At 44.3% G+C, this 23,736-nt stretch overlaps 3 protein-coding genes across 3 annotated transcripts in view; 1 reads left to right on the forward strand and 2 right to left on the reverse strand.

Annotated features, from left to right (window-relative positions):
- LOC105306712 (deleted in malignant brain tumors 1 protein-like) overlaps positions 1-4,412 on the forward strand; it is a 95,385-nt gene extending 90,973 nt beyond the window's left edge. The window contains exons 25-26 of the mRNA XM_011381895.1: positions 3,068-3,200; positions 4,407-4,412. Of these exons, the coding sequence (XP_011380197.1) occupies positions 3,068-3,200; positions 4,407-4,412 (139 nt within the window). The remainder of the gene's footprint in view (positions 1-3,067; positions 3,201-4,406) is intronic.
- Positions 4,413-4,862: 450 nt separating this feature from the next.
- CUZD1 (CUB and zona pellucida like domains 1) lies at positions 4,863-15,914 on the reverse strand. The gene is made up of 9 exons (XM_011381896.1): positions 15,833-15,914; positions 13,708-13,858; positions 11,345-11,559; positions 9,769-9,919; positions 9,205-9,422; positions 8,569-8,741; positions 7,175-7,566; positions 6,154-6,422; positions 4,863-5,035 (listed from the first exon to the last, which is right to left on the reverse strand). Exons 1-9 carry the CDS (start codon positions 15,912-15,914, stop codon positions 4,863-4,865), a joined length of 1,824 nt encoding a protein of 607 aa, XP_011380198.1.
- Positions 15,915-18,711: 2,797 nt separating this feature from the next.
- LOC105306714 (protein FAM24A-like) lies at positions 18,712-20,725 on the reverse strand. Its single transcript, XM_011381897.2, has 3 exons — positions 20,644-20,725; positions 19,855-19,978; positions 18,712-18,901 (listed from the first exon to the last, which is right to left on the reverse strand). Exons 1-3 carry the CDS (start codon positions 20,723-20,725, stop codon positions 18,712-18,714), a joined length of 396 nt encoding a protein of 131 aa, XP_011380199.2.
- Between the last annotated feature and the right edge of the window lie 3,011 nt (positions 20,726-23,736).

A 23,736-nucleotide genomic window follows, 5' to 3' on the forward strand; every position in this document is an offset into this window, starting at 1 on the left:
CTTGTCTGAGAAGCCCACGGGCTGAGGAGGGGAATGGGTGGAGGATCACAGTAGCCAGTGGGGGCCTCCCGCCACAGCCCGGCCCTCACGGGAGGGGAGAAGGGAGTCCAGGCTCACCCACCGGGGGCTCCCTGCATGCACCCCAAACTCCAAGGAGCAAAGATATACGGTCACCGCATCATGGCATTAGGTACCGCGGAGGTGAGGCCCAAAGCCTCTGGCCTCCAGCCCGTCAGCGAGCTAGCACCAAGCAGCAGAGGTCTCCACTCATAAAGGAAGATGCTTGTCGGCGGCCAGGAGCACCAGCCACCAGCTCCCCTCTTGTCCTCTCAGGAAAGCCTTGGCTCCCGCAGCTACTCCAACTCCATCAGAGGCCGAATGTCGGGCCACCCCAGCCGGGTCATTGTGAGACACAAGGTGCCTCAGCTGAAGCTCACCTGCAGGGCAGACGGCCAGTCAGCCATTGAAATTGTTCCTGGGGCGGACATCCCGAGGCAGGGTGCCGGCTACGATGTGGCCATATCATTCCTCGAGTTGCCCGTGGCCCAGCCCGCGGGGAGCAGGGGGCCGTACTATGCCAGGCAGAGGAACGAAGTCTTCCTCCAGGCCACGGTCCGCAGCCCCAATCCCAGCCTGAGGGTCTTCGTGGATACCTGCGTGGCTTCTCCAGATCCCCGTGATTTTACAACTGTCAAGTATGATTTGATCCGGCAAGGGTAAGGAAAATGGAAGGCCCTCTGGGGCTGACTGTTATATTCATGGGGCAGTCCCGTCGGGGAAGGGGACCTGTGGCTTCTCAACTAGTAGTCTTAAATCGTCACCCTGTGCAAGAGTCTTCATCAAGCCCCAGAGGCAGAGTCAAGGCCCTCGCCATCCCTCTGATCCCACTGGGGGACAAATAATTATAGAAAATGGACAACTTCCCTTGAATCCCCCAAGGGTCCTGGGCAGAGCCCTTGCTGTCTTGGATTCCGCTGTCCCATCCCCCGCTTTCACACCCATTCCCTTCCCACTGAGGTTTATAACTTTGTAATACTTCCCAGTCCTCAGGACATTTGGCCCACGTTGGTGGCCTGGCGAGTTATCCCAGGCTAAGCTTGTGCAGTAGTGAGATTTATTCTGGCTCCTTTGGTTAAACAAAGGATCTGTCAAGTTAGAACTCTGGCACGTTGTTTGCCTCTGTAGCTCCCTTGTTCCCTAATAAGAGCAAAAGGTTTACAAATGGGCAATTGGCAACCAGTGCAAAAACATCAAAAACGCATTGCTTACTGATATATCCTAAGCCCTGAGAAGCATCGTAGTGCCTATTTCCCCAAGCCAGGGGAGGAGCAAGAGGCAGCCCCTTCCCTAGGTGGTGTGAGCCATGGTGTGGGCAGTGCACAGATGTGGCACTGAAGTCTGAGTGAGAAAGCTCTTCCCTTTAATTCTCACAAATATATCAAGGAGGAGGCTGAGTTTGGTACAGTCTGGTGCCAGAATTTAACAACCAACACTTTTTTCCCTACTTGCTTTAGGTTCAATTTGCTCTTCTTGCTCTAATTTCCTAAGGTGGGAGCTTGGATTGTTGGTTTTACATCTTTCTTCTTTTCCAATATATGCATTTTAAGGCTATAAATTTCCCTCTAAGCACCACTTTAGCTGCTTCCCACTAATTCTGGTAAATCGTATATTCATTTTTGCATAGTTTGAAATATTTTTAAAATTTCTTTTGAGACTTTTTCTTCTATCTATGAATTACTCAGAAGTGTGCAGTTTAATTCCCTAATACGTAGGAATTTTCTAGCAACCTTTCTGTTATTGATTTCTAGTTTAATGCCATGGTGATCTGAGGATGTATTTTGTGTGATTTCTGTTCTTTTAAATTTGTTAAGGTGCGTCTTGTGATCCAGAATGTGGTCTGTGGTCTGGTGAATGTTCCATGTGGGCCTCAGAAGAATGCTGTTGTTGGATGGAGTGTTCTATAAGTGACAGTTAGGTCTAGCGGGTCGACAAAGCTGTTTGGGTCATCTGTATTTTTCCTGATTTTCTGCCTGTTAGGTCTGTCAATGACTGATAGAGGGGTGTTGAAGTCTCCAACTATAATAGTGGATTTACCGATTTCTCTTTTCAGTTCCATCAGCATATATTCCGTTCTATCATATATTTTGACACTCTGCTGCTAGGTGCATTTACACTAAGGATTGTTATGTCTCCTTGGAGGAATCACCCTTTGTTATTATATAATGCTTCTCTTCACCTCTGATGATTATCGTGGCTCTGAAGGCTGTTTTGTTTGAAATTAATATGGCTACTTCAGCTTTCTTTTCATCAGCAGTAGCATAGTAAATCTCTATCCCTTTACTTTTAATTTATCTATGTCTTTATAGTTAAAGCGGGTTTCTTATAGACAACATATAGATAAGTCTTGGATTCTTTTTAAATCTACGCTAGCAGTCACTGTCTTTAAATCAGTATATTTAGACCATTCGCACTAAAAGTGATGATTGATATCGCTGGATTAAAATCTCCCATCTTGATGACTATTTTCTGTGTGTCGCATTTGTTCCTTGTTTCTCCCCCACCCCTCTCTCCTTGTGCTGTCTCTTTGGGTTTAAACAAAGCATTTTATATGCTGGTGTTAACTGAGCATTTTATATTATTCCAGTTTTATCTCCTCTCTTGATGTATCATTTATACTTCTTAACTCTTTCAGTGATTGCACTAGGGTTTATAAATACATTCTAAAATAATCTAAGTTCACCTTCAAATAATACAACCCCCATCCTTTCATCTTCCCTTTGACAAAACAGAGTAGGCCTTCTGAAGCCAATGGTTCTAGCTAGAATATAATTACCTTGTTTTGTTTTTATTATGTTTATTTTATAATTCCTTTCTATTTCTGGCCAGAAATAATGGTTTTTCCACTCGTGGTAGTGTTATAAAGTTTGTTTGTTTTAAATAGAAGAGTGGGTAATGGGAAGAACTCTATTTAGAATTCAGAGGTCTGGATCCAAGCTTAATTGTTTGGATCAGAGTGAATTCATGCTTTAACTTAATCCTTTTGACTTGGCGTTCTTCTTCCCATCAGGTGCATCAAAGACAATACCTATGTCAACCTCCACTCTCACCAGAAGAACATGGCCCAGTTCAAGTTCAATGCCTTCAGCTTTCTCAGCAGCTACGATGTGGTCTACCTGCAGTGTAAGGTCGCCGTGTGCAAAGTTAGGGACCACTCCTCTCACTGCTCACAGGGCTGTGTAGGGCGGGATAAGAGGGGCGCAGGCCCCGTGGAGGCAAGGGAAGAGGGGGCTGTGCATTTCCAAACGGTGGGGCCGCTAGAAATCCACAGAGAACTGATCAGAGAAAGAACAGTGTGAATTCTTCAATTTTCACATGAATCTGTTAGAAATTAGAACCAAAGTTTACTTCTCTTTGATAAAGTAGTAAGTTTGACAAATCAGAGGGTGTCTTCATAGAGACGGGTAAAGAAACAGCTGAAGAGGTTCTGAGATTTGTTGCTAATTAAATCTTCTCTGATTACTAAACTTCTATGGCATCTATGGCAGTCACTCTCTTTGCAGACTAGAAATGTTGCATTTTCTAATTCTTCATTATCAAAACCTTTATCATTGTCTTAAACTGTACAAAATGTTATAAAGAACAGAATTCTCTCTCTTTACCACATTGCCACCTTAAAGATTTTTTAATTGACTCCTTAATGTTCAGATGCTAGTAGGTTGACCTTTTGGTTTCTGTCCGTCTGCTGGCATAAGAATTTATTTTCAGATCTTGCCAAGAGTCTTATGAAAAATAAACTGTCTGCCAGGAAGCCATAATTTTTATTTTTTTTCTAAACTCTGTTAACTGGTTAGTTGACTCAAATCATCATTTACTCATCACGTCATTTACTCAAAACAAGCTTTGTCTGTTTCAAAAGGAACAAATTGAACTCTGGCTAGAAATCAATCGGGCCCCTAAGAACCTGTTCTGTGGGGGTAGAGACGCGATCATACCCATTATGTGTATCCCCCAGCACTCTGTACACTCAGTACATGTATATAGGAGTGAAGGGAATCGCTTTGGGCATTCAGGAATGTGGTTGCCTGTTTTGACGCATTTTAGAACTTGAAACCAGCTGCGCCGTTAGGTGACAAAATAGAGCTGTGTTGTTCATCTAAGATAACTAGATGTGACATAGGGCATGTGTATGATTAGTTCACACTGAGGTCTTTAACAATATTTGTTCGGCTGCTATAGATGGGAAAGTATACTGTCCTTGCCACTCTTTACTGGGATTATTACTTTGGGTTTTGGTGTTTAGTGGTAAATGAGAGGAGAATTGTTGTTTTATCTATTAACCAAGCTATCCGGAAGTCTCCTTTTAAAGTCAGGTTCTTCGTTCCAATGCCCTTTTCTGGATGTTTAAGGTGTGATGTGCTGAGACTCTACATTTATGCAGTAAGGCCTATGACTCAAGGAGATGTCAATTCTCGCTGTCATCCTTTAGTTTCAGAAGTTACAACTATTGTATATGCTTCAAAGGTAGCATATTCACATCTACAAAATAAATACATTTAATGCTGAAGACTACTTTTCTTAAAAATAACCATTTTCTTATCATCTAACGTTTACTTAACATCCTTTTTCATAAACGTAAAACATTTAAAAAATTCATTAACTATTTTGGTGGTCTTAGTTTTTTAATGTATAATGCTTATTTATTTCAGTCGTCCTGCAAGGAAAAACACTCTGACCACAACGACAGGAGGACCTGCCTGTCACTCTGATGAGACCTTCCCTAGTTTATTCATGATGCATGTAGCTGCGAGGTAGCATTTCCACACTCAGGAGCAGCGTGTCTCACGTAAGGCTGGACCCTTTAGTTAACAGTCCTGCAGCTTCTGGTAGTTGTAGGCTGTTCTCCGATTCACAAAATGCCTCACAACGACCGTGGCCACAATCACAACATTCAGAGCAAGGACCACGAATGAAAACAGGTGCAGGCTGTTGAAAGGTTGATTCTGAGTGTCATCTCTGTGATTTTGATACTGAAATCCTGTAAATGAAAACAAGGTAAAAATGATCTAAAGGAAAGTATTACTTGGCATTACAAAATTTTCATAAATGTGTATCTCTACATAGCCTATGAATCTCATGCACCAATTAATGTATCACATGAACACAACATACAGGAACTGTTATCAAATATTTGAATTAGCTTATGTTTATGTTTCATTTCAAAGATAAAATGTCCTTTCATTTATTTGTTTAAATGGCTAATTCAGTTTGGTTCCCTGACATAAGGTGAAAAACTTGTGAAATTCAAGCATAATAATCAAACAGAATGCAGGTTCATTTACTAATGGTCACTATTGCCCAGTGTTGTCAAAATATGTTTTATTGTTGGAGAAACAATTTCTTCCTTTGAAATTGAAAAATATTTTTCTAATTCAAGACTTTTCAACTAATTTCAAACTATCATAGACGCATTGTCTTTTTAGCTAATGCGTTTACACAATTACCGAATTTAATTTTTGTTGTTTTTTTTTTGTTTTTGTTTTTGTTTTGGTCATAGAACTCTCTTGCACAGACCAAATCATACTCCTTCACAGGCCATTCAAGTAATAAAGACAAATCATAGGATTCTTTTATACCAGGATCATTTTCACATAAGAAATTCTTATAAGCAGTTTTTATTTAATCATGGTTTATCCTAAACCACTGAATTATAGATTATCCTTGAGTATTTACCATTGCCTCTTTTCCATGAAACTTGGCAGAGGTCTAGTTTCGATCCTTTAAAAAGAAGCAGGGATGTTTTAAAAATATAATATTTTCTGTTTTTTTAAGAAAAGCTTTTTTTCCCCCAATAGGTGATAGTGTGAGATGCTGGTTCACCTTAAAAATACATTGCTTTTGACTTATTTATGTGCCATAGTGTCTATAATAAGTCAGAAAGCTAAGGAAAAATGTTGTGTTTAGAAGTGAGGACATTACATTTATACTAAGAAAAATAAAAATTAATCTTGTGCACTTAAAACTCATACCCTCTTTAGGGGATTGCTGAAATTATCGTAAATCTCCAACCTCTATGTGCTTAAGAAGAACCATATTTGAGCAGCATTTTCTGAGCCACGAAGTGTTCTTAGGTCGTGAAATAGCTTTTTTTCTTACCGGAATTTGCACTTGCACGTCGATCTCTTTTCAGACGAATGGGTCCTATGATGGCATCAGTCTTCCATTTGTATGAAGAAATGTCTCGTTTCCTTCTAGAGATGCAGCCTTGGCTGCAGCGAGACTGATTGTCACCACTATCGCATATCAAAACCTTACACCGTAGATACACAGAGCTCAGACTTTTCAAGAATTTAAAGGCATTAAAGTGGAATCTTCCGTAGTGTCCAGATAGGGGATACACCTCACAAGTCTCATCTCGATTACATCTGGAGCAGAATTGATGACACATTTAGAACATATACAGAAGTTCAGTAGTTTCGATATTGAAAAGAGATGATATAAAGTTTTCTTTAAACTGTCTAATTTTTAGATTGAAAAATCTCCCTAGAAAGGCAATTCTTTAGCTCAGACCACAGTGACTGAGCCTACAGACCTAGGTCCTGGGTGAGATAGTTCCCTCTGGCTCTAAAATTCCAAGTCCATGTGAATTCATTAGAAAATTAATTCGGATGTATTAAATTCAAACACGTTGCTTTACATACTTGCCATGAATGTGTCAGTTTGGCTGATATAGTTAAAATCCATCAGATTATAGGGGGAAAAAAGGAGAGCTTTTAAAAAAAAGAATTTGACCTTTTTTTAAAATAAGAATGCCACATATACTTTACTAATTACACGTTTTCTGGAACATATGAAATAATCTTCTGGGTTTTTTTAAATAACCAAAATGTGTGGGGGAAAAAAGCAAAAATAAAATCTTCTTGACAAAACAAATTTGTTTCTACCAGCAGATATTTTGTAAATGTACTTAAAAGTCTAGTGAATATGGACTATGGCTATAGAAATGTTTTCACTTATTTGTAGCTAGCACGCAGTCACTATTTTATGAAAAGGTTAAATTTATTAAATTCTAAGGCAGTAGTACTAGAGAATATATATGTATATATGAGCTATATAGACATATTACTTCGTTAAAGTCATTACTAATCCTCGAAGAATGTCATCGATCAGTACATACCCACTCTCGATCAGGTCATAGGTTGGAGATGCAAAGTCAGATGTGGGAGAGGCACTGCAAGTATCAAGAAACACCACCAAATTTGGATCTGATGCTTGCAGACTGACTTGGACAAAAACAGTTTGGTTCAAATCCACATAATATGGTGACTTCTGTATAGGCTTTTCAAATGACTCAGATTCAAAAAGAGCCATACTTGTGTTATATTTTCCCAGTGCACTTTGATTTTGGATTACATCATCTTCTGTTATGTACATCATCTCCACGGTAGAATTGTATTCCATTTCACACTTCACAATAATCTGGAACTGTTTCTGACGGGTGATGACTTCAGAAGTTGAGAATGTCGTGAAGGTGATTATATTGGTATAAGTAATTGAATGATCTTCGACCTGCAGCACAAGATGGAATTCAAATGTTATAAGTCCCGTAATATTTTAGAGCATTGATGTGAATGCCATTTGCCAGTAGAGACATGATTTTCTTAAATCGCGAGATAATGGTTTTCATGTCAGAATACTATAAACCTTACATGTGTGGGGGTTTTTTAAGACACATTTTTGGTAGAAAGAAAAAGTGTGAGTTGAAAGATTTAGGTTGGATCAGAAAGACTTGGAAAATTAGACAGAAATTTTTCGTTACATTAAAAACAATTTTGAATACAAATTTTCAGCCATATAAGGATTTTAGACCCAATAACATACTGACTTCCATAAACAGCACTAAGGAAGGATGGCTAACTGGGCAGTTTCCCAAATGTATGCAGATAGAGGTCCTGCAATAGGCTCAGGCTGCCTTCCCTAGAGATTTGCATTGTAATATCCCAGGTATACATTTTGGGCAAAAAAATAATGATTTACTTCTTAGCAATTCCTGTTCAACAACCTAAGCGAAAAGTCCAGGGTATGTATGTATCAAGGGGTCCCACGGGTTGAAAATGTCTTGAAGTTCTAGAAAATGTAGAACAAATCACAAACTTACGTCCTTCATGTTTAAAGTAAGGATGTTTTTACCTCCTGTATTTATAGGGAAAAGAAAATCATAAAAATACAGCTAGATTTTTGCTAAGTATGAGATGTAACATTTTCTATGCAAGTATTACTAGTGGGCTGTGAAACCCACAGCATATAGATATTCAAACTCCAGTGAGTTCTCAGAGTTCTTTACCTTTTGGGAAAGATAACTACCCTCTAGTTACCCTGAGTATGAATGCAGTAAGTTGGCACTTGTGTGTAGATGAGTGTGTGCACCAAATGCGCATACGTGCTTACCACGTGTTCAAGCACTAAGATTTGGAAGTCGTTGGTTAAAGCAGCCAGCCAGTATCACGCCGTCAGCATTACCCCACGGCCTCTGGCATTTGACAAAACCCAGCTATTGACGCTTAACTCTACCTTTTTGATTGTTCCGCATCCATCAAGGGGGATAGAAAATTCCACAACATTTGATATTTTGGGTCTGCAAGTTGGGTCATTTAGTTTTAAGTTAATCTCATTGTATCTCAACGATTCCAGGTAGGATTTATTTATGATAGCTCTCATCTTGTCAGAGGAGCAAGTCAAAGACGCTGTTAAAAAAAAAAAAAAAAAGATTATGTTAACCAGGAACTTTGGATTTTAGAAAGCTACGTGTGAGCAGGAGAATATATAAACACGCAAAACCCATTTTGCCCTAAACTGTCATCAGAAGCCCGAGATAGCAAAGCAGATGACGATCCACTGCTTTACAATGTTCGCTGTGACCTTGTTTGCAGCCGGAATCTATAAACCTAATGTTTTTAATGGCCCTTTGCAAAAGACATTAAGGGAAACCGAATTTTCTGTAAAAATCTTTTACAGGTTAATACAATCATTAATTTCCTCTTGCATTAAGCAATACACAGAACTCAAGCTCCTGATTATGAATATGTTCCAAAGCGCATGTGACAGTCTTGCACACAGGGAAAGCCACAGGTAGGCTAAAAATTAAGGAGCCATTTCTACGTACACAATCTTCAGAGGGCTCAGAATAGCTAAGGGAACATGACTTACTCGTGTTGACGGTTTCCGTGTAAATCGAAGTGTAGGAAGCAGAAAAGCCCCGGTAGGAATTGGCATAATCTGTTGATAGCACGACGGTCAGAGAGTCTGATGAGGATTCGAAGGTGGGCCTCACACGGCCGCACACTTGTCCAATCAGGCCGGAGGTGGTGGAGGAGCCGTCATACACAGCAACGAAATCAAATCTGCATTGCTCATCCACTTCCAGGCTGGAGGAGCAGGGCGTCTGGTAAAACAGCTTTGCAAACCCACGCAATTCTATTTTCTATAATCCCAACCATCCCAGTCTTAAGCGATTAAGGATTTTTCCTTACAATGACATCTCAGGTTTAGGATGACAAACCTAGGGCTTTGCCAGTCCCTGGTGACCTCCACAGCTTCAGAAAAATAGTCAGTTTAATACAATAGTATCTGTTCCTTTTATACATCCCATTATTTGAAAAGTGTTTATTGATGGGGAGAAGGGTGTATGTGAAAATTTCTCTTCTCCAAGCGCCCCATTTGCCAGGTGGACTCACTGCACTTGCTCCAGCAGAAGTGGACCATAGTACTTACAAAATCTCTTTGAAGTTCAATTTTATCTTGTAACCTTTCTCCACTTGTATGTGCCACACACAATAGGCCATCTCGGGATGTGGCTTTGGGTAATTGGGGCTGGTAAAGGACCCTTCGAGAGTGTCCAGGTAACCACCGCACTTCGGGATAGCTGGAAAGGAGTTGAGGATGACCAAGAGTGTAAATCAAGACAGACTTTTCCTTTGTTTTGTGCATGAATCGGAGTTGCTTAAGCCTCACCAAGTTTTACTTCATTTCCCTCTTTTGAAATGGTAGCACACTGAGATTTTCACCCTTATCACTGGAGTTTCTGCCCATTGGTGCAGGGCAGAGAGGAAATTTTTATAACACTGCCAAATACTATTAAACTCTCACTGTAAGATCTGTCCCAGCTGTAGAGACAGACCCTCCATTCCCTGGACTGAGCCGTAGAAAACGCAGTCACACTCTGAGGACTAACACTGGAGGCTCCTCCTCACTGAGCCCCGGCCTGGCGTTCCAGGCTCCCTGGCCACGACCACGTGACTGGCTGTTCCAGTCTGTCCTTTCTTCCCACGTCGCCTCAGGCTGGGGGCTCCAGCAGACACGAGGCCTCCACTGATTCCCGCCGTTCCCTCCCCTGGTCACACGACTGTTCAAAGCTCAGCTCAGTGCCGCCTCCCCAAAGCCGCCCTGGGCTCCCCCTCCCCCAGGAGAGAGCACGCAGCTGGACAAACAAAACACGAAGAAACCACCCCGAAGGCTCCTTTTAGGGGGCGGGGAAATGGTTCAGGTGGCCTGAAACAAAGGCTACGCCCCAGGTAGCGGCCAGAGGTGAGGCGTGGAAAGGTGCCCGGGGTCCCGCCTGGGAAAACCACGACCGCTCCACCTGGACATGTGTCAGCACCAAGGAATCGGAGGTTTGAGCAGAGTGACCTGGTCAGCCCCGGGCCTCGAAAGACCCAGAGTGGGGCTTCGCACGTGAACCCGCCCACAGAGCTGCTCGGCCCCGCTTCGGGCTGCAGTGGAGCCTGGGAGCCGTGCCTGCAGAACCACGTGACGTCGGATGGCCGACCAGTTAGGTCGGTGCTTCTCCGTTGCCCTCCGGTCTTCCTCAGTCACCCGGGGAACCTGTTGAACGTGAAGGTTCTCCAGCCCCAACCCAGAGCCTGTGAGTCAGCGCAGAGGCGGGGCGGGCCCTGAGTAGGCATCTCAGGAGACCTCAGGGTTGTCATCAGACAGGCAGGACCGAGGGAGTCTGCTTCGGTCTCTAACACGATGCAGAGATCTGATCAGCATGTAACCCAGCCATCTGTCAGCCCCACCCATCTGCCTCACCTGGGACCTGGTTAGAAAGGCAAATTCGTGGGCTCCAGTCCAAAAGTAACAAATCAGACTCTCTGTGGTGGGGCCCAGGAATCTGATTTCAGAAGCTCTTTAGGTGATTCTTATATATGCAAGGTAGAGACTACTCTGGCAGACAGAGATGTCTCTGAGAGAACAGACTCAGACTCAAGATTACAGCCCCGGTGGGAGAGTGTATAACCTTCCGTCCTCAAAGGTGCTGTGTGCATAGGAATCATAAATGAGAACTTACAGGTGCCAGGAGAGAAAAAGTAGTAAAAGATGAAGACGGTTCTTTGAATTTTTGCAGAGTCAGTGACTACTTGAAACGTCAGTGTTTTGGATGCTGATTCAAATATGGGAACGTAGTGACTTGTACTGCAGACTTCCCCCAGCAGAGACCCATTGGTAGAGTTTCCGTCAAAGACTTTAATGTTTTCACGTTCACAACTTCCATCTGGATCAAGCCTGTGAACAGAACGCACCTGTGGTTAAAGAGCCACCGGCAAAGAGGGTTTCACAGAGAAGTCAACTGTTCACATTGACATTAGTTTACCAAGCGGTGGTAATTCCGTCTTCATTTCAACGTCTCCAAGACCCGCCGCGTGCACACACACCTCCGTCAACATCCAGCCACGCGGCGCCGATCTGCAAATGGCTCAGCGAGCGGAATGAACTGCTTTTGCCAGCGTCTTACATGAAGCGAGTCGGGAAGGGGAGGGCCTGGAATCCAGGACTCCGCCCCTTCTCCCCGTTCCCATCTCTCCCGTTCTCCGTGCCCATTTGACTGTTGGGCGCAGAACCTCCCTGTTTAGAATCGGTCCCCTTTGTCGTTTGAAATCCAAAGCTGTTTAAAGGTGAAGCAAGTTTTTTGAAATGGCCACCCTTCTCAAGGTAAAGTAAATGGGGCATCTCCCTGGTCGTCCCTTCCTTCCCTCACACCACCATTTCATCCCACATCCCGCCTTAGACAGGGCAGTCCAGGGCTGTGTTTTCAGCCCATACTGACAAGGTGCCTCCAAATGCCCTCAGAGGTCACATTTCTAGGATGACTTAGAGGAAAAACCACCAGGGCCAGCAAACCCGAATTCTTCCCGCACCTGGGACACCTCCGTGTAATCTGGAGAGTGACTTAACCTGTCTCGATTACAGTTCTCTGGCCCGCAGGTGGGATTCTCACGCCGACTTTATGCTTTGGCACGTGGGCTGATATCAGGGCATGAAGTCCCAGGCACAGGCCCGGCACACAGGCGGGGTCCGGGGAGCGAAGTGTCCTTTCCCCCCTTTCCTCGTGCTTCCCACGCTTCTGCTCTCTCTTCTCTCTTCCGACGCGGCAGAAATAGTAATATGTGTTTCTCAACAGCTCCACCATTCCAGGAAGTTTGAAAGCCCACCTTCTCCTTTGTTTCTTTGAAGGCCAAACGGAAGTTAGTTCCTACTGCACTGGTATCGGACCGTGACTCCAAAAGTGTAGGACCTCGACCGCAGCATCACCTGGGAGCTGGTTACTTATGGGAATTCTCAGGCCCCGCCCACCCCATCCAAATCAGAGAATCTGGGGCCAGGGCCCAGCAGTCATGGCTTATCAAACCCCGCAGATGTGTCTGACACCCTCTCTGGTTTCAGGACCGCTGGGATGGCGCGAGAGGACAGCAGGTCCTCAAACAATGCCGTTCTGTTCAATGCCATTCCATTGTAACGTTGATAAGATGCCGTGGGCCCTTAACTCCTGTTTCTATCAGTAAGCCTGTGGTAGAATTGGCGTTGTTATATGTCGTTTTGGTTAAAGTCACAGAACCTATTGATGACACTCGGTGAGGACTTACTGAGCTTGCTGCTAGTGTAGCCTACATATACTTGGACTTGCAATGATTAAAAAGGGAAATTCAAACCGACAGCCAAGAGTCTGGTGACGAGGCTTAGAAAATAAGGGTTTGACTCTGAAGCCAGGTTGTTTGGATTCAATTCCTTTCCCACTTTTATGAGTATGCGATTTGAGGGGAATTTAAGGGACTTCTCTGGACCTTCTCATGCAGTGAATGGGGATTAGACTGCATCTGTCCCGGAGGGCTGGGGGGTGGGGGCCTGCTCTCAGCTTGACCCCTACTGCAATCACCTGGGCCCTTATAACACGCTTGTGAGTATATATGGCAAAATAAAATGTTTACAATAACACACACACACACACACACACACACACACTGATGCCTGGGCCCCACCCGCAGAATCGTGACCTGACTCCGTGGGGTGCAGCCTGGGAATCTGAGATCGTAGAGGTTCCCCTGTGGATTCTATGCACAGTGATGTTTGGAACTACAAGTTTAGTGTTTTAGGGCCTAGAACCTGGAAGGAGGCTGGCTGGATGCTAACCCTGGACAGTCCACGTACTTGCTCTGTGACCTGTGACAACTCCCAACCTCCCTGTGCCTGTAGCGCTTGTACCAAGCTCGCAAGACCTCTGTGACCAGAGCCAGGGGCGGGAATCAGTCAGGGCCTATCAGCCATTATCATCACCCTGGGCGTGGGTGTTGTCACCACCTAGAGGGCAGATGCCTCCTTCCCACAGAGACCCAGAGGAGTCAGCCATCCCCATGAGGACCTGAAGCCTCTACTTACTGGAAATGGGAAAAGACGATCCTGGTACTCTTGTTTTCTGGTCTTTCTAGAGTCCAGGCACAGTCCTCGTCGGAATTTAATTGCAGGATAAAGGCTTTGTGGATCTCTGACTGGCTGGCGCCTCCCAGGCTGGCCCTGCAGCTGGATTTGCCTGGTAGAGACCACAGGTGACATTGAGTGTCGGCAGTCCATACCCTCCTCATCCAGGGCCTGGGAGTCTAACCCCACATGGAATATCCACACAGGCAGGCCAGTAATTGTGAATGGTAATTCAGCTCACTCCAAAGTCAGCCACGGCAATTGATTTCCCGTTCTTGGAGCCCTTGGGGAGAAATTTATGATTTCTCTATACATGGTGCATCAAAGAATAAATATATTAGGGCCTGAAGCAATAGTTTTAAAAAGAAGCTTTATAGCTAGAGTATACGAAACACTCTTACAACTCAATAATTCAAAGACAACCCAATTGAAAATGCGCAGAGAACCAAACTAGATATTTCTCCAAACGAGACACAAATGGCTCATAAAAGAGATACTGAACACCATTAGTCATCAGGAAAATGCAAATCCAAACCAGAATGGGATACCGCTTCACACCGATTAGGATGTGAGACAAAAACGAGAGTCAAAAACAGAAAATAACAAGTGTTGATTAGCAAAGGTGTGGAGCAACTGGAACCCTTCACCGCCGCTCAAGGGAATGGGTATGGGACAGTTCCTACGAAAGCAGTCCGGCTAGTCCTCAAAGATGAAACAGAGAGTTAGCATGACCCAGCAACTCCAGGGCTAGCCATACCCCGAAGGGGAATGAAAATAGATCCACACGAAAATGTGTACACCGATGTTCTTAGCAGCACTAACAACCCCCAAACGAAAAGTGGAAAACCCAAATATTCATCAACTGGTGAATAAGGAAATGAAGTGCGGTCTATCCGGTGATAACCAGGAATGGGGTGCTGATGTACATGGCGCAGCATAAATAAACTTGTAACCGCGGTGTGGAGTGAAAGACCACATAGGGCCTGACGCCCTTTGTCCAAAATATCCGGAATAGGTCAATCTACAGAGGTAGAACAGGAGAGCAGCGGTTCCCTTGGGGACGTTGGGGACATTGGGGAAATGGAGAGGAACTGTTCGTGGGTACGGAGTTTCTTTGTGGGGGGAAGAAATGTTCTCGAATTAATGTTGATCGTTGCATAATCCTGCGTCTATACTAAAAGCCACTAAATTTCACAGTTTGGAAGGATGGATTTTATAGTATGTGAATTATATTGCAATAAAGCTATTGTAGAAGAGGCAGACCAGCAGCAGCAACTATAACTGAATGTGAATTTTTAAAAAATCAAATACTTCGTAACAGAACTTGACTAATGGTTAAAAACTCCACTTAGAAACGAAGGTGTTCGTTTTCATTTTTATCTGTGACAGATGGGTGATGTCCTTATAATGGTAGTCTTCTATTTCGTTTTCCCTGACCATAACTGTTAATATTATTAGTGAAAAAAACTAGGAAGCAAAGACAATTAAAGGAAAAATATATAACCCCATCCGCCCAAGAACGATCATTAAAAACTTCTTGCAAATATTTCCAGAACCTACTTTTCTTCTTCTCTTCCACTTCAATTTTTTTTAATTCTCAAATGTATGTATTTTAAATATAAACATCATCCTATTGTACAAATTTCAGATAGTTTTTTTTCCCTTTTAAGGTAGATCCTAGATACCCTTCTTATAGCCCAATCTTATCTTTCAGAAATTGCCAAAGATTATTCCTTTGTATGGATTTATCATAACTTACAGAATAAGTGATGGAAATGAACATTGCTTTTTACGATTATGTAAGTGCACGGTACGCATACCTTTGTGCACTTATATGAGTATTTCCTAACTATTAATTCTTAGTAGTGAAATTACCTGGTAAAATTCTTTGTGCTTTTTAATTTTTATTGCCTTATGGGCCTGAAAAAAAACTTTAGTACTAACTTAAAATCCCATCAAAAGCATATGAGTAAATATTCTGTGTGTTAGGGCCAACGGCAGATATTAAATGTTTAAAAACTTTGGGCAGAGGCCTCTTGAAAGGAGGTCTCCCTGTTTTGATTAAAAAACAGATTCAATTTCTTACCTTCAGACTGAGTCAAATTAAACTCTGCCAAACATGACACAATTAAAAGAACCAAAGGGATGAGGCTTCTCATGGCTTCCATCTTCGTAAGCAGAGGAACAGTAGAAAGGGCAAGCGAGCTTTTATACTTCTCTGTCCTACAACTATCTGGTTTCATAAGCCTCCTGGCGACCTCCAGGGACATGTGTTAGTTTGACCACATAAGGAGTAGATTTCCATAAGAATATAGCAGCTGTGAGGCTGGTCCATTATCAGCACCCCCAACAGTGAGTGTTTGCTCTCCTGGGAGCACCGAGATAAAGGTCTCCCAGGGCATCTGCAACACTTGGCATACAGTGGGCACTGAAGTTCCACGTGGTGCAGACTGGGAATCGGGCCCTTGCCCCGTTATTTGTTCAAATCGCAAAGGGGTGACATCGTTCACACCTTCGGCCTTCACTGCCTTTCTTTAAATATTACAGCCTTTGGATCACGTGAGGGGTGGGGGTGGCACTGGGCCACTCTGATGCCTGCCATGGTGCTGACACTGAGGGACAGGAGGTGGTGGCACAGGATGAGGAGGGAAAAAACGGGGCAGGTCCAGGTTCAGCTTCCAGGCATTTCTATCTGGTTACGTCCAGAGAGCCTGAAGAAGGCGAATTAAGTCCCCCGGGCACTGTTTTATAGATGAGAGAAGGGACTCTGGTGTCCAAGGTGAGCGCAGTGCTGCCGGGGCACGTCCGGCACCTGTGATGTGCGGAAGTTGTGCTTATGAGGAGCTTGTATGTGGGGCTGCCCTCTTCTCATTCATTCATTCATTCATTCATTCAACAAATATTCATTAGCTACTGTTCCGGGACCTGGGGATACAGAATTGAATACGAGAAACACCGTCCCTGCCCACGTGGAACTTATTCTCTGAGAGAGACAAAAGACAAATAAAAATAAACTACGAATAGTGGGAGGTGCTATAAATCTAGTAAAATGGTGACGGGATAGAGAGTGGCTGCGTTTGGTCGGGGAGAGATGCAATATTAGGGTGGGAAGAGGGGCATCTTGAAAAGACGAAATTCCAACAAACACAGAAAGAGGCGTTCGCATGTGATCCGGGCTTGGGGGATTCATTTTAGGCAGAAGAATGGGCACGTGCAAAGGCCCTGAGGCAGGAACCAGCTGGGCACATCAGCAGAATAAGGGAAGTCTGGCCAGTTTTGTGGATGAGAGGATAGAAAGGAGAGATAGATCATGCTCAAGTGGTGAAGAACTTGTAGGTCGGATGAGGAGTCTGGATTTTATTCTAAGTTCAATTAGAGCTTTTTAATCAGGAAATGATGACCAATTTTTAAAGAATCTTCCCAGCAGCTCTGTGGAGGTAAAGTGAGGTTAGAGTGATCCTCTAACCTTCCTGGTTGCCCTCAACCCTTTTATGAGGTACTGACTGTCCTGGTGCCCAGAACTCCTCACTGGGCTCTAGAATATTGGGGTCCTTAGAGAGGGCACAGGCCTATCTTGTGACCCAGAGGATCCTTTCCAGGTTGGGTCCCTGCACCAGGTGTTTGGCCCCACGCCCGGTGCTGCAGTGGCAAGGCCAGCACCTGTGACATTGAGACATTGTGTTCCCTAAGAGGTGGGACGCTCACCAAGGCACCTGCGCAGCTCCACTCAGGAGCTTGCTGGTGACAGGAGAAAACGGAAGCGCACATACCACCTAAGACAAGGCTGGAAGCAGTAGATGCCAGGAGAGAGACAAAGAGCTCCAGCTCAGCCAGAAGTTCTCGAGGAGGAGGATGCAGCCTTAACTTTCTCTCTTAAAACTCCTACTGGGGCTGGGGGCACTCACCCTCCAGGGAGATTCTCCGCAGTTCCAAGGACTGCTCTGTGAAAACAGCTCCACTCCCATACCCCTTCTGGCAAATTCCACTGTTACTAAAGTGCTGAATATTCCCTCTACCTGTCATCCTTTGTAATCCCTTTTAGTGGGTAAACACCTGTTACTAGTTAATTCTTTACATTCAGTAAAACACATGATGCTCACGAAGCAAGGGTTTTGTTAATGACATTACAAATTATGGTTTACAGATGGGGAGTCTGTGATTAGCAAGGGGTTCCAGAAGGCTCAGTGGAAAGAGCAGGAACAGAAGTCGTCAGTAGTACATCCTATGGCTACTGCTGAGACCAAGAGAACCTGGGCTTTGGCACTGAGCCGGAGGGTCCCGTTAGCAGTTAAAGACATTGACAACCGAGTCAGCAAAGATCAGTTATAGAGCAATCCGAGGAGGAGGAAATCTGAAGATTCGGAGGACGCCCGGAGGAGGAATCTCAGGTTTTGTAAATGTCCGTTTGGCGCCGCTGAGCTCAACCCGATCATTACACAGGTCACGCAGCCTGAAAAACCCAGCACCATCCCACCTGGCTGTTCTCTCGCTCTCCGGGATTTGTGGCCATCCCCGTCAGGCTGTGGAACCTGATTGTCTGAGGTGGAGTAGCCGGATTAGAGGGAACGAAGCCCTCAGAAGGAGAGGAGCTGAATGAACTACTCACTCCAGCGTGGGAAGTTTAGTTAGGTTGGAAACTGGAAACGCTGGAAGATCAATACATATTTTTCTTCTGGGGGTTGGAGATGTGCTAGATGCTCCTATTTTCTACTCTCTCCTTCTACTGCGATGTAATATTACAAACTAGTTGCCCCGAGTCCCAGAGTGGGTGATACACAAATTTAGGTACATTTATAACAAAAATGCCAGAGGCAGGATTATTTTCAATATTGCATTTATTCAAAAGTACATAAATATATTATTATATAGTACATAATATAACGTAAACACTATAAAACGACTAGAATAATAAAACATCTACTAAGAAAGAAATATTGCTCATCAGGATATTTGTGTCCCCCCAAGTCAGAGCCCCTCATTTACATTACAGTAGCACGGTGGCAGGGCTTCGAAATTGGCATACAAGTTACAGTCATCACAGCACCCGAGGTTGGGACAGGACGCGGCGGTGATAGATGTGGCCGCCGTGACTTTGTCCTGGGCGACCATGGCTGGATCGTTATTTAAGGTGAAACAAACAGGAACGTTTGGAACTCTTAAGAAAAAAACACACAACACACGGGATTACAATCTTCCCTCTCAGTCCATTTGTTAACGAATTGTCGGCGGAGCTGGCAACTTTAGGGCTGGAGCCAGCCATACACGGGACACCAGCCTGACGTGAGAGCTGTCTGCCCCCCTCCCAAGCTCCTATCTAGTTTCTTCCTCTCCTAAGATTGCTAGAAATGTCAAGTCAGATCACAGAGAAGAAGGGAGAGTGACGTGCCAGTGGGGGTCTGGTCGCCGCAGGCCCGCCAAGTGCAGAGCATGATGGGGAAGGGGCGCAGTCGGCCGGCCCCCGGGTCTGGAGTTTACCGTCCAGCTCACGGGCTTAGCTGCCCTAGAATGGGAACATCACTGCTCCTGATGCCTTGCCTCTCCCATATTTGAAAGGTCCTGTCCCCAAATTTAATTATGTCTTGTCTGATCTACACTCCCTTGTCAAGGACTGTCTCCCAGGAGCTTCACACAGCTCTGGCTCCCCACAGTCCGACAGGCCACCACCTCACTGTCCCCAAGGCCATGGGCAGAGAATATGAGCACACCCTGAGCACCCCTCAGCTCAGGCAAGAGATGGAGTCAGCCCGGCCTGAGGGACCACGGGGCAGAGACTCGCTGGTGCAGTCTCCTCACAGTCTTCGGTCCACGGTGCCGTGCCGGGGACAGAGGGACCCAGCCAGTGTGCCGAGTCAACCCGCTGAGGGCAAAGCCCTGACGTCAGTGACAGCACCTCAGCGCTGACACACAGCCACCTGGCTGAGAACACTCACTTATGAGCTCACAACCCCAAGCCAGACGGGGAGGAAGCCAAGATTCTAGGCTCACCTGCCTTTGCCTTTTTAAACCTGCCCACCCCCCACCTTCCTGACCTTGCCCAGCGCGCGGCCCCAGGGCAAGGAGAGACCCTGCTCAAGGGTCCCATTTGAGGGGTGTTATTTACTCACTCACTTTAATGCCCTGGTCACTTTGATGTAAAGACCAATGACGACACCCATCAACACGAGCATAGCCACCAGAATACAGCTACCAATGCAGAGCATAATTATCGAGTTGATATCAGAAGATGCACCAGCTAGGCAGAGAAGTGCAGGCAAGCAGTGAATATGGCTTCCCTCCCCACACGGCCAGGTAGCAACCTCAAAATGCTTACTTTAGTGAAGGGAGAACGAACCCAGAACCACAGAGCCTTCTGGGTGTGAGACACACATGAGACTTCCCAGGGAGGCCTAGGAGCCTTAGCTGGCCCAGAGATGGAGAAGAGGCTTTGTTTATGAATGAGATGGGGCTGAAATGCTCAATACAGCGAGAAGGAAGGAAAGGCAAGTGGGAATCTTCTCCTCCCTTTTGTAGGCAGTAATGAGCAGTTGTAAATAACAAACAGGCCTGCGCTTGAGCAACTGGTTTTATTCCCCAAAACCTGGCCCCCTGAACTATGTAAGAATTAACCTCTCACTGTATGTCAGACTTAAAACTCTCCTGTGGGAACGATTAAGAGAACGACTCTTTCAAAATGTCACGTTCGACAATGCTGAGCATATACAGACCCATTCTGTAAGCGATACATGTTTTAAGAACTAAGTTTTCAGTTCTCCCACTGACTTTCTTTCTCCTAAATCCTAAATCCTCCCAGGAAATCAAATTTGTCTGGAATAAGCAACTTGTTTAACCCAACTCCCTGAAACTAAGTAACGGTGAGTCCGGAGAGAAGAATAAGCAATCGCTGCCAAACATACTTACCCGGGTCTACGACTTGATAGCCGGATGACCGCTGGCAGTAAAAGAAAAACACAATTAAAATAAGCTTTAGGAAACAGTACATCTTATCAGGATTTTCTTAAACCTTTAACTTGAGAAAGAAAATTCTTATTATCCTCATTAGAAGTGATTAAGATATTAAGTTTGAAGAGCTCGCTTTTAGAAGAGCAGTCTCTGCCACGGTTAGCAGAATGAACAGCCACTGTCCAGCTCCAACTTCTATGCCTCTCAGGACACAGGCTGTGTGACATCAACTCTTGAGACACCACCTCTCTTTCTTGAAGTTCTGAATTCCATTCCATGTTCAAATATATTTTAGCACCAATGGAAATAGGAATGCCCAAATATAATTTTAAACCATTTAGTCTCCGTCTCACCTTTTCAGATTTGACTGTTAATCAAAAGCAAATTTGAGTTCATAATAAAGGGACAGTAATATGGAGAGCCTAATATCTAAAAATACTCATAGATCTAAAAGTTCAGTGATAAAAGACTGATTAGACTTTGTGTTTTAGCCACATGGTGAAGTAATATAAAGTTATAGCCATTTAACAGGATTCAGATATAGGTTCGCTAGCTTCAGAATATTATCATACTTTATGATTAAGACAAAAAGATTTCAAGAAGTAATTTGGATAGCATAGCTGTTCTAAATCACGTTTTTACAATTTCAAGATACTCACATCCAGCTAAGTTGGTTTAATTAAATGAGGAAATTATTTTAACCGTGAAGGTTATTCCTTGCTGCTCTGGGTGAAGTCATGAAAAACAGGGGAGATATCAACAAAAATAATTGCATAAGATTTCTTAAAATTCTCTCTTCTGTAAAATCAATGAAAAGTCTGGCAAAATTGGTCAGAAATCAGCTTTTTCAGACTCTGGAAATTAGCTAAAATCTTACAGCAGCTCGGGAAACATTTATTCAAGAAGAACAACTGGATTTCAGTATGAACAGCAAGTTTTATGTCACTGTTCCATGATTTACTCTTCAGTTCCGTGGCAGCCTTGAAAATCACAGCCCAGATTCCAATTTAGAAATGACAGTTCTTTCATTTCTAAAGAACTGTCATGATTTGACCTGTCTGCTGGTTATCTGGAAGTCCTCACCTACAAAGTAATCTGTATTTGACCTCAGTAGGGGCCTACCCAGCGCAAAAAGTCTTCCACTCAGGGGACTTTGGCAAAAACAATTACAGGCAATTGTTTTAACTTTGTGGCTGCCTGAGACAGTGGATAACATTGGGGTAAATGACAGACTAGCCAGAAAGCTTAAAGGAAAAGCCGGTAAGAGAGATATCCACAGAAGTTTTGAAAAGCTCTGATAGATCCCTGGAAATCTAGAGGTTAGGCACATGTGTAGGGCTGTGTGTATGCCTAGGGCTGTGAGCATGATCAAGAAAGACATGAGATGGCCCTAAACATTCACCCCTGGCTGACCTTGAGGCTTTTCCTAAGCAGAAAATGAAGGCTAAGGCAGAGTTTCCAACTGCTTGGCTGATTGCCCCAGCATGTACACAGCCTGACGTGAAAGACTAGGAGATTTGTTGGTTCCAGGCACCTAAGAGAATCTCCGTCCAGTCATTAGCTGACCACTAAGCTAATCAATGGAGATTTCACAATAAAGAATACAGACTTTACAGAATTAGTCGAAAAAAAAGTCACTAATCCAACAATAACAACTATAGCAAGCAGCAACAACAACAAATCTTGGAGAGCGGGGAGAGGCTGATTTCCAGAGTTGCCAAGTTATATTATTTTAAATGTCCAGTTTTCAACAAAAGACTATAGGACATGCAAAGAAACAGGAAAGTATGACACATAAAAAAGGGGTTGGGGCAGGGGAAGCAATCAATAAAATCTTTCCTTAAAGAACCCCAGACATTAGCCCTACTAGACAAAGACTTTAAATCAGCTATTTTAAATATATTCAAAGGCAACTATGTCTAAGGGAGTAAAGAAAAATATGAGAATAATGTCTCCAATCGATAATATAAGGAAAGAGATAGGAAGTAGGAAAAAAGAAGAACCCAGTGGAAATTCTGGAGTCGCAAAGTAGAATAACTGAAAAAAAAAAAAAAGTTAACTAGGAAGGCTTAAAACTCAAAACAGATTTGAGTGGGCAGAAGAATCAGCGAACTTTTAGACAGGTCATTTGAGATTATCCAGTCTGAGGAACAGAAAGAACACAGTGAATAAAAACGAACATAGAAATTCTAGATTCCACCCCAACATGGAAAGAGCTTGAGAGTTGTCATTCTCGAAACAGTTAAAAAGCTGGACAAACTGAACATCAGCAAGTCTTCCTAGGCCAGCCAGAGACGGGTGAACACAGAGAATCAGTTTACTAGGAGCAGCTTACCGGGAACAGAAGCCACTGCTGGGGCCAGCAACTGGTAGGGACACTTAAATGGCAGTTAATGCATTGCTGGAGGCTGAATGAGGACTAGCTTGAGAGTTTGAAGAATGTCCTGGGGACCCAGGTTTTTGGGGGTGACGTGGGGGTACACTTTCATGAGTTTTCCCTCTGAAAGCTCAACTGGCTTCTTATCGTGAAGACTGCAGAAAGATGCCCTCATGCTTTGCTCTCCACTGACACCACAGTGGAGGTGGCTTTGTTACCCCTGGGGAATGGTGAAAGTTCTGAATCTCAATTAGGCCTCCTCTGACACACCGCTGGGAGTCAGGTGAAGTGGTGCCTCCTTATCACTGGGTCAGCTTGGAAGTCCAGACTCCCCAAGGTGTCCACTGGCACCATGGGGGTCGGGCAGGGGTGTTACGACCCACGGACAAAAGTCTCAGCTCTCTACTCGGCCGTCTCTGACCCTGCCCTGGCAAGGAGGGTGGTTTGGTGAGAGAGGAAGTCTCTAGGCTCTCCGTTCTGTCTCTGCTGGGGAGACGGGGGTGGGGGAGATAGGTCTTTTTTCTGTGATCCTCTGGATCAAGGGAGGACAAGAAGCTTCTAAGAAATTGCCACACCTCCCTCCCACTCACCCGCTTTCTCCTCTGGGAGGCTCCCGTGAGACAGTTTCTCATTGCCTCTGATTCTGCTGAGGCATGAGGCCTCTGCATTGCCCC

This window comes from Pteropus vampyrus, unplaced genomic scaffold (genome assembly GCF_000151845.1).
Source record: "Pteropus vampyrus isolate Shadow unplaced genomic scaffold, Pvam_2.0 Scaffold454, whole genome shotgun sequence".
NCBI lineage: Eukaryota > Metazoa > Chordata > Mammalia > Chiroptera > Pteropodidae > Pteropus > Pteropus vampyrus.

Bases quoted from the DNA above. Each gene is read 5' to 3' on its own strand.
- CUZD1 (XM_011381896.1), bottom strand. From the start codon at position 15,914: ATGGAAGCCATGAGAAGCCTCATCCCTTTGGTTCTTTTAATTGTGTCA. The intron at 11,560-13,707 runs GTAAGTAGAGGC...TTCTGTTCACAG, and splicing joins ATCGTCTTTTCCCATTTCCA to GCTTGATCCAGATGGAAGTT. The intron at 5,036-6,153 runs GTAAGAAAAAAA...TTTCATTTACAG, and splicing joins ACGTGCAAGTGCAAATTCCG to GATTTCAGTATCAAAATCAC.
- LOC105306714 (XM_011381897.2), bottom strand. From the start codon at position 20,725: ATGTACTGTTTCCTAAAGCTTATTTTAATTGTGTTTTTCTTTTACTGC. The intron at 19,979-20,643 runs GTAAGTATGTTT...TTCTCTGCCTAG, and splicing joins CTATCAAGTCGTAGACCCGG to CTGGTGCATCTTCTGATATC. The intron at 18,902-19,854 runs GTGAGTGAGTAA...TTTTTTCTTAAG, and splicing joins AAAGTGACCAGGGCATTAAA to AGTTCCAAACGTTCCTGTTT.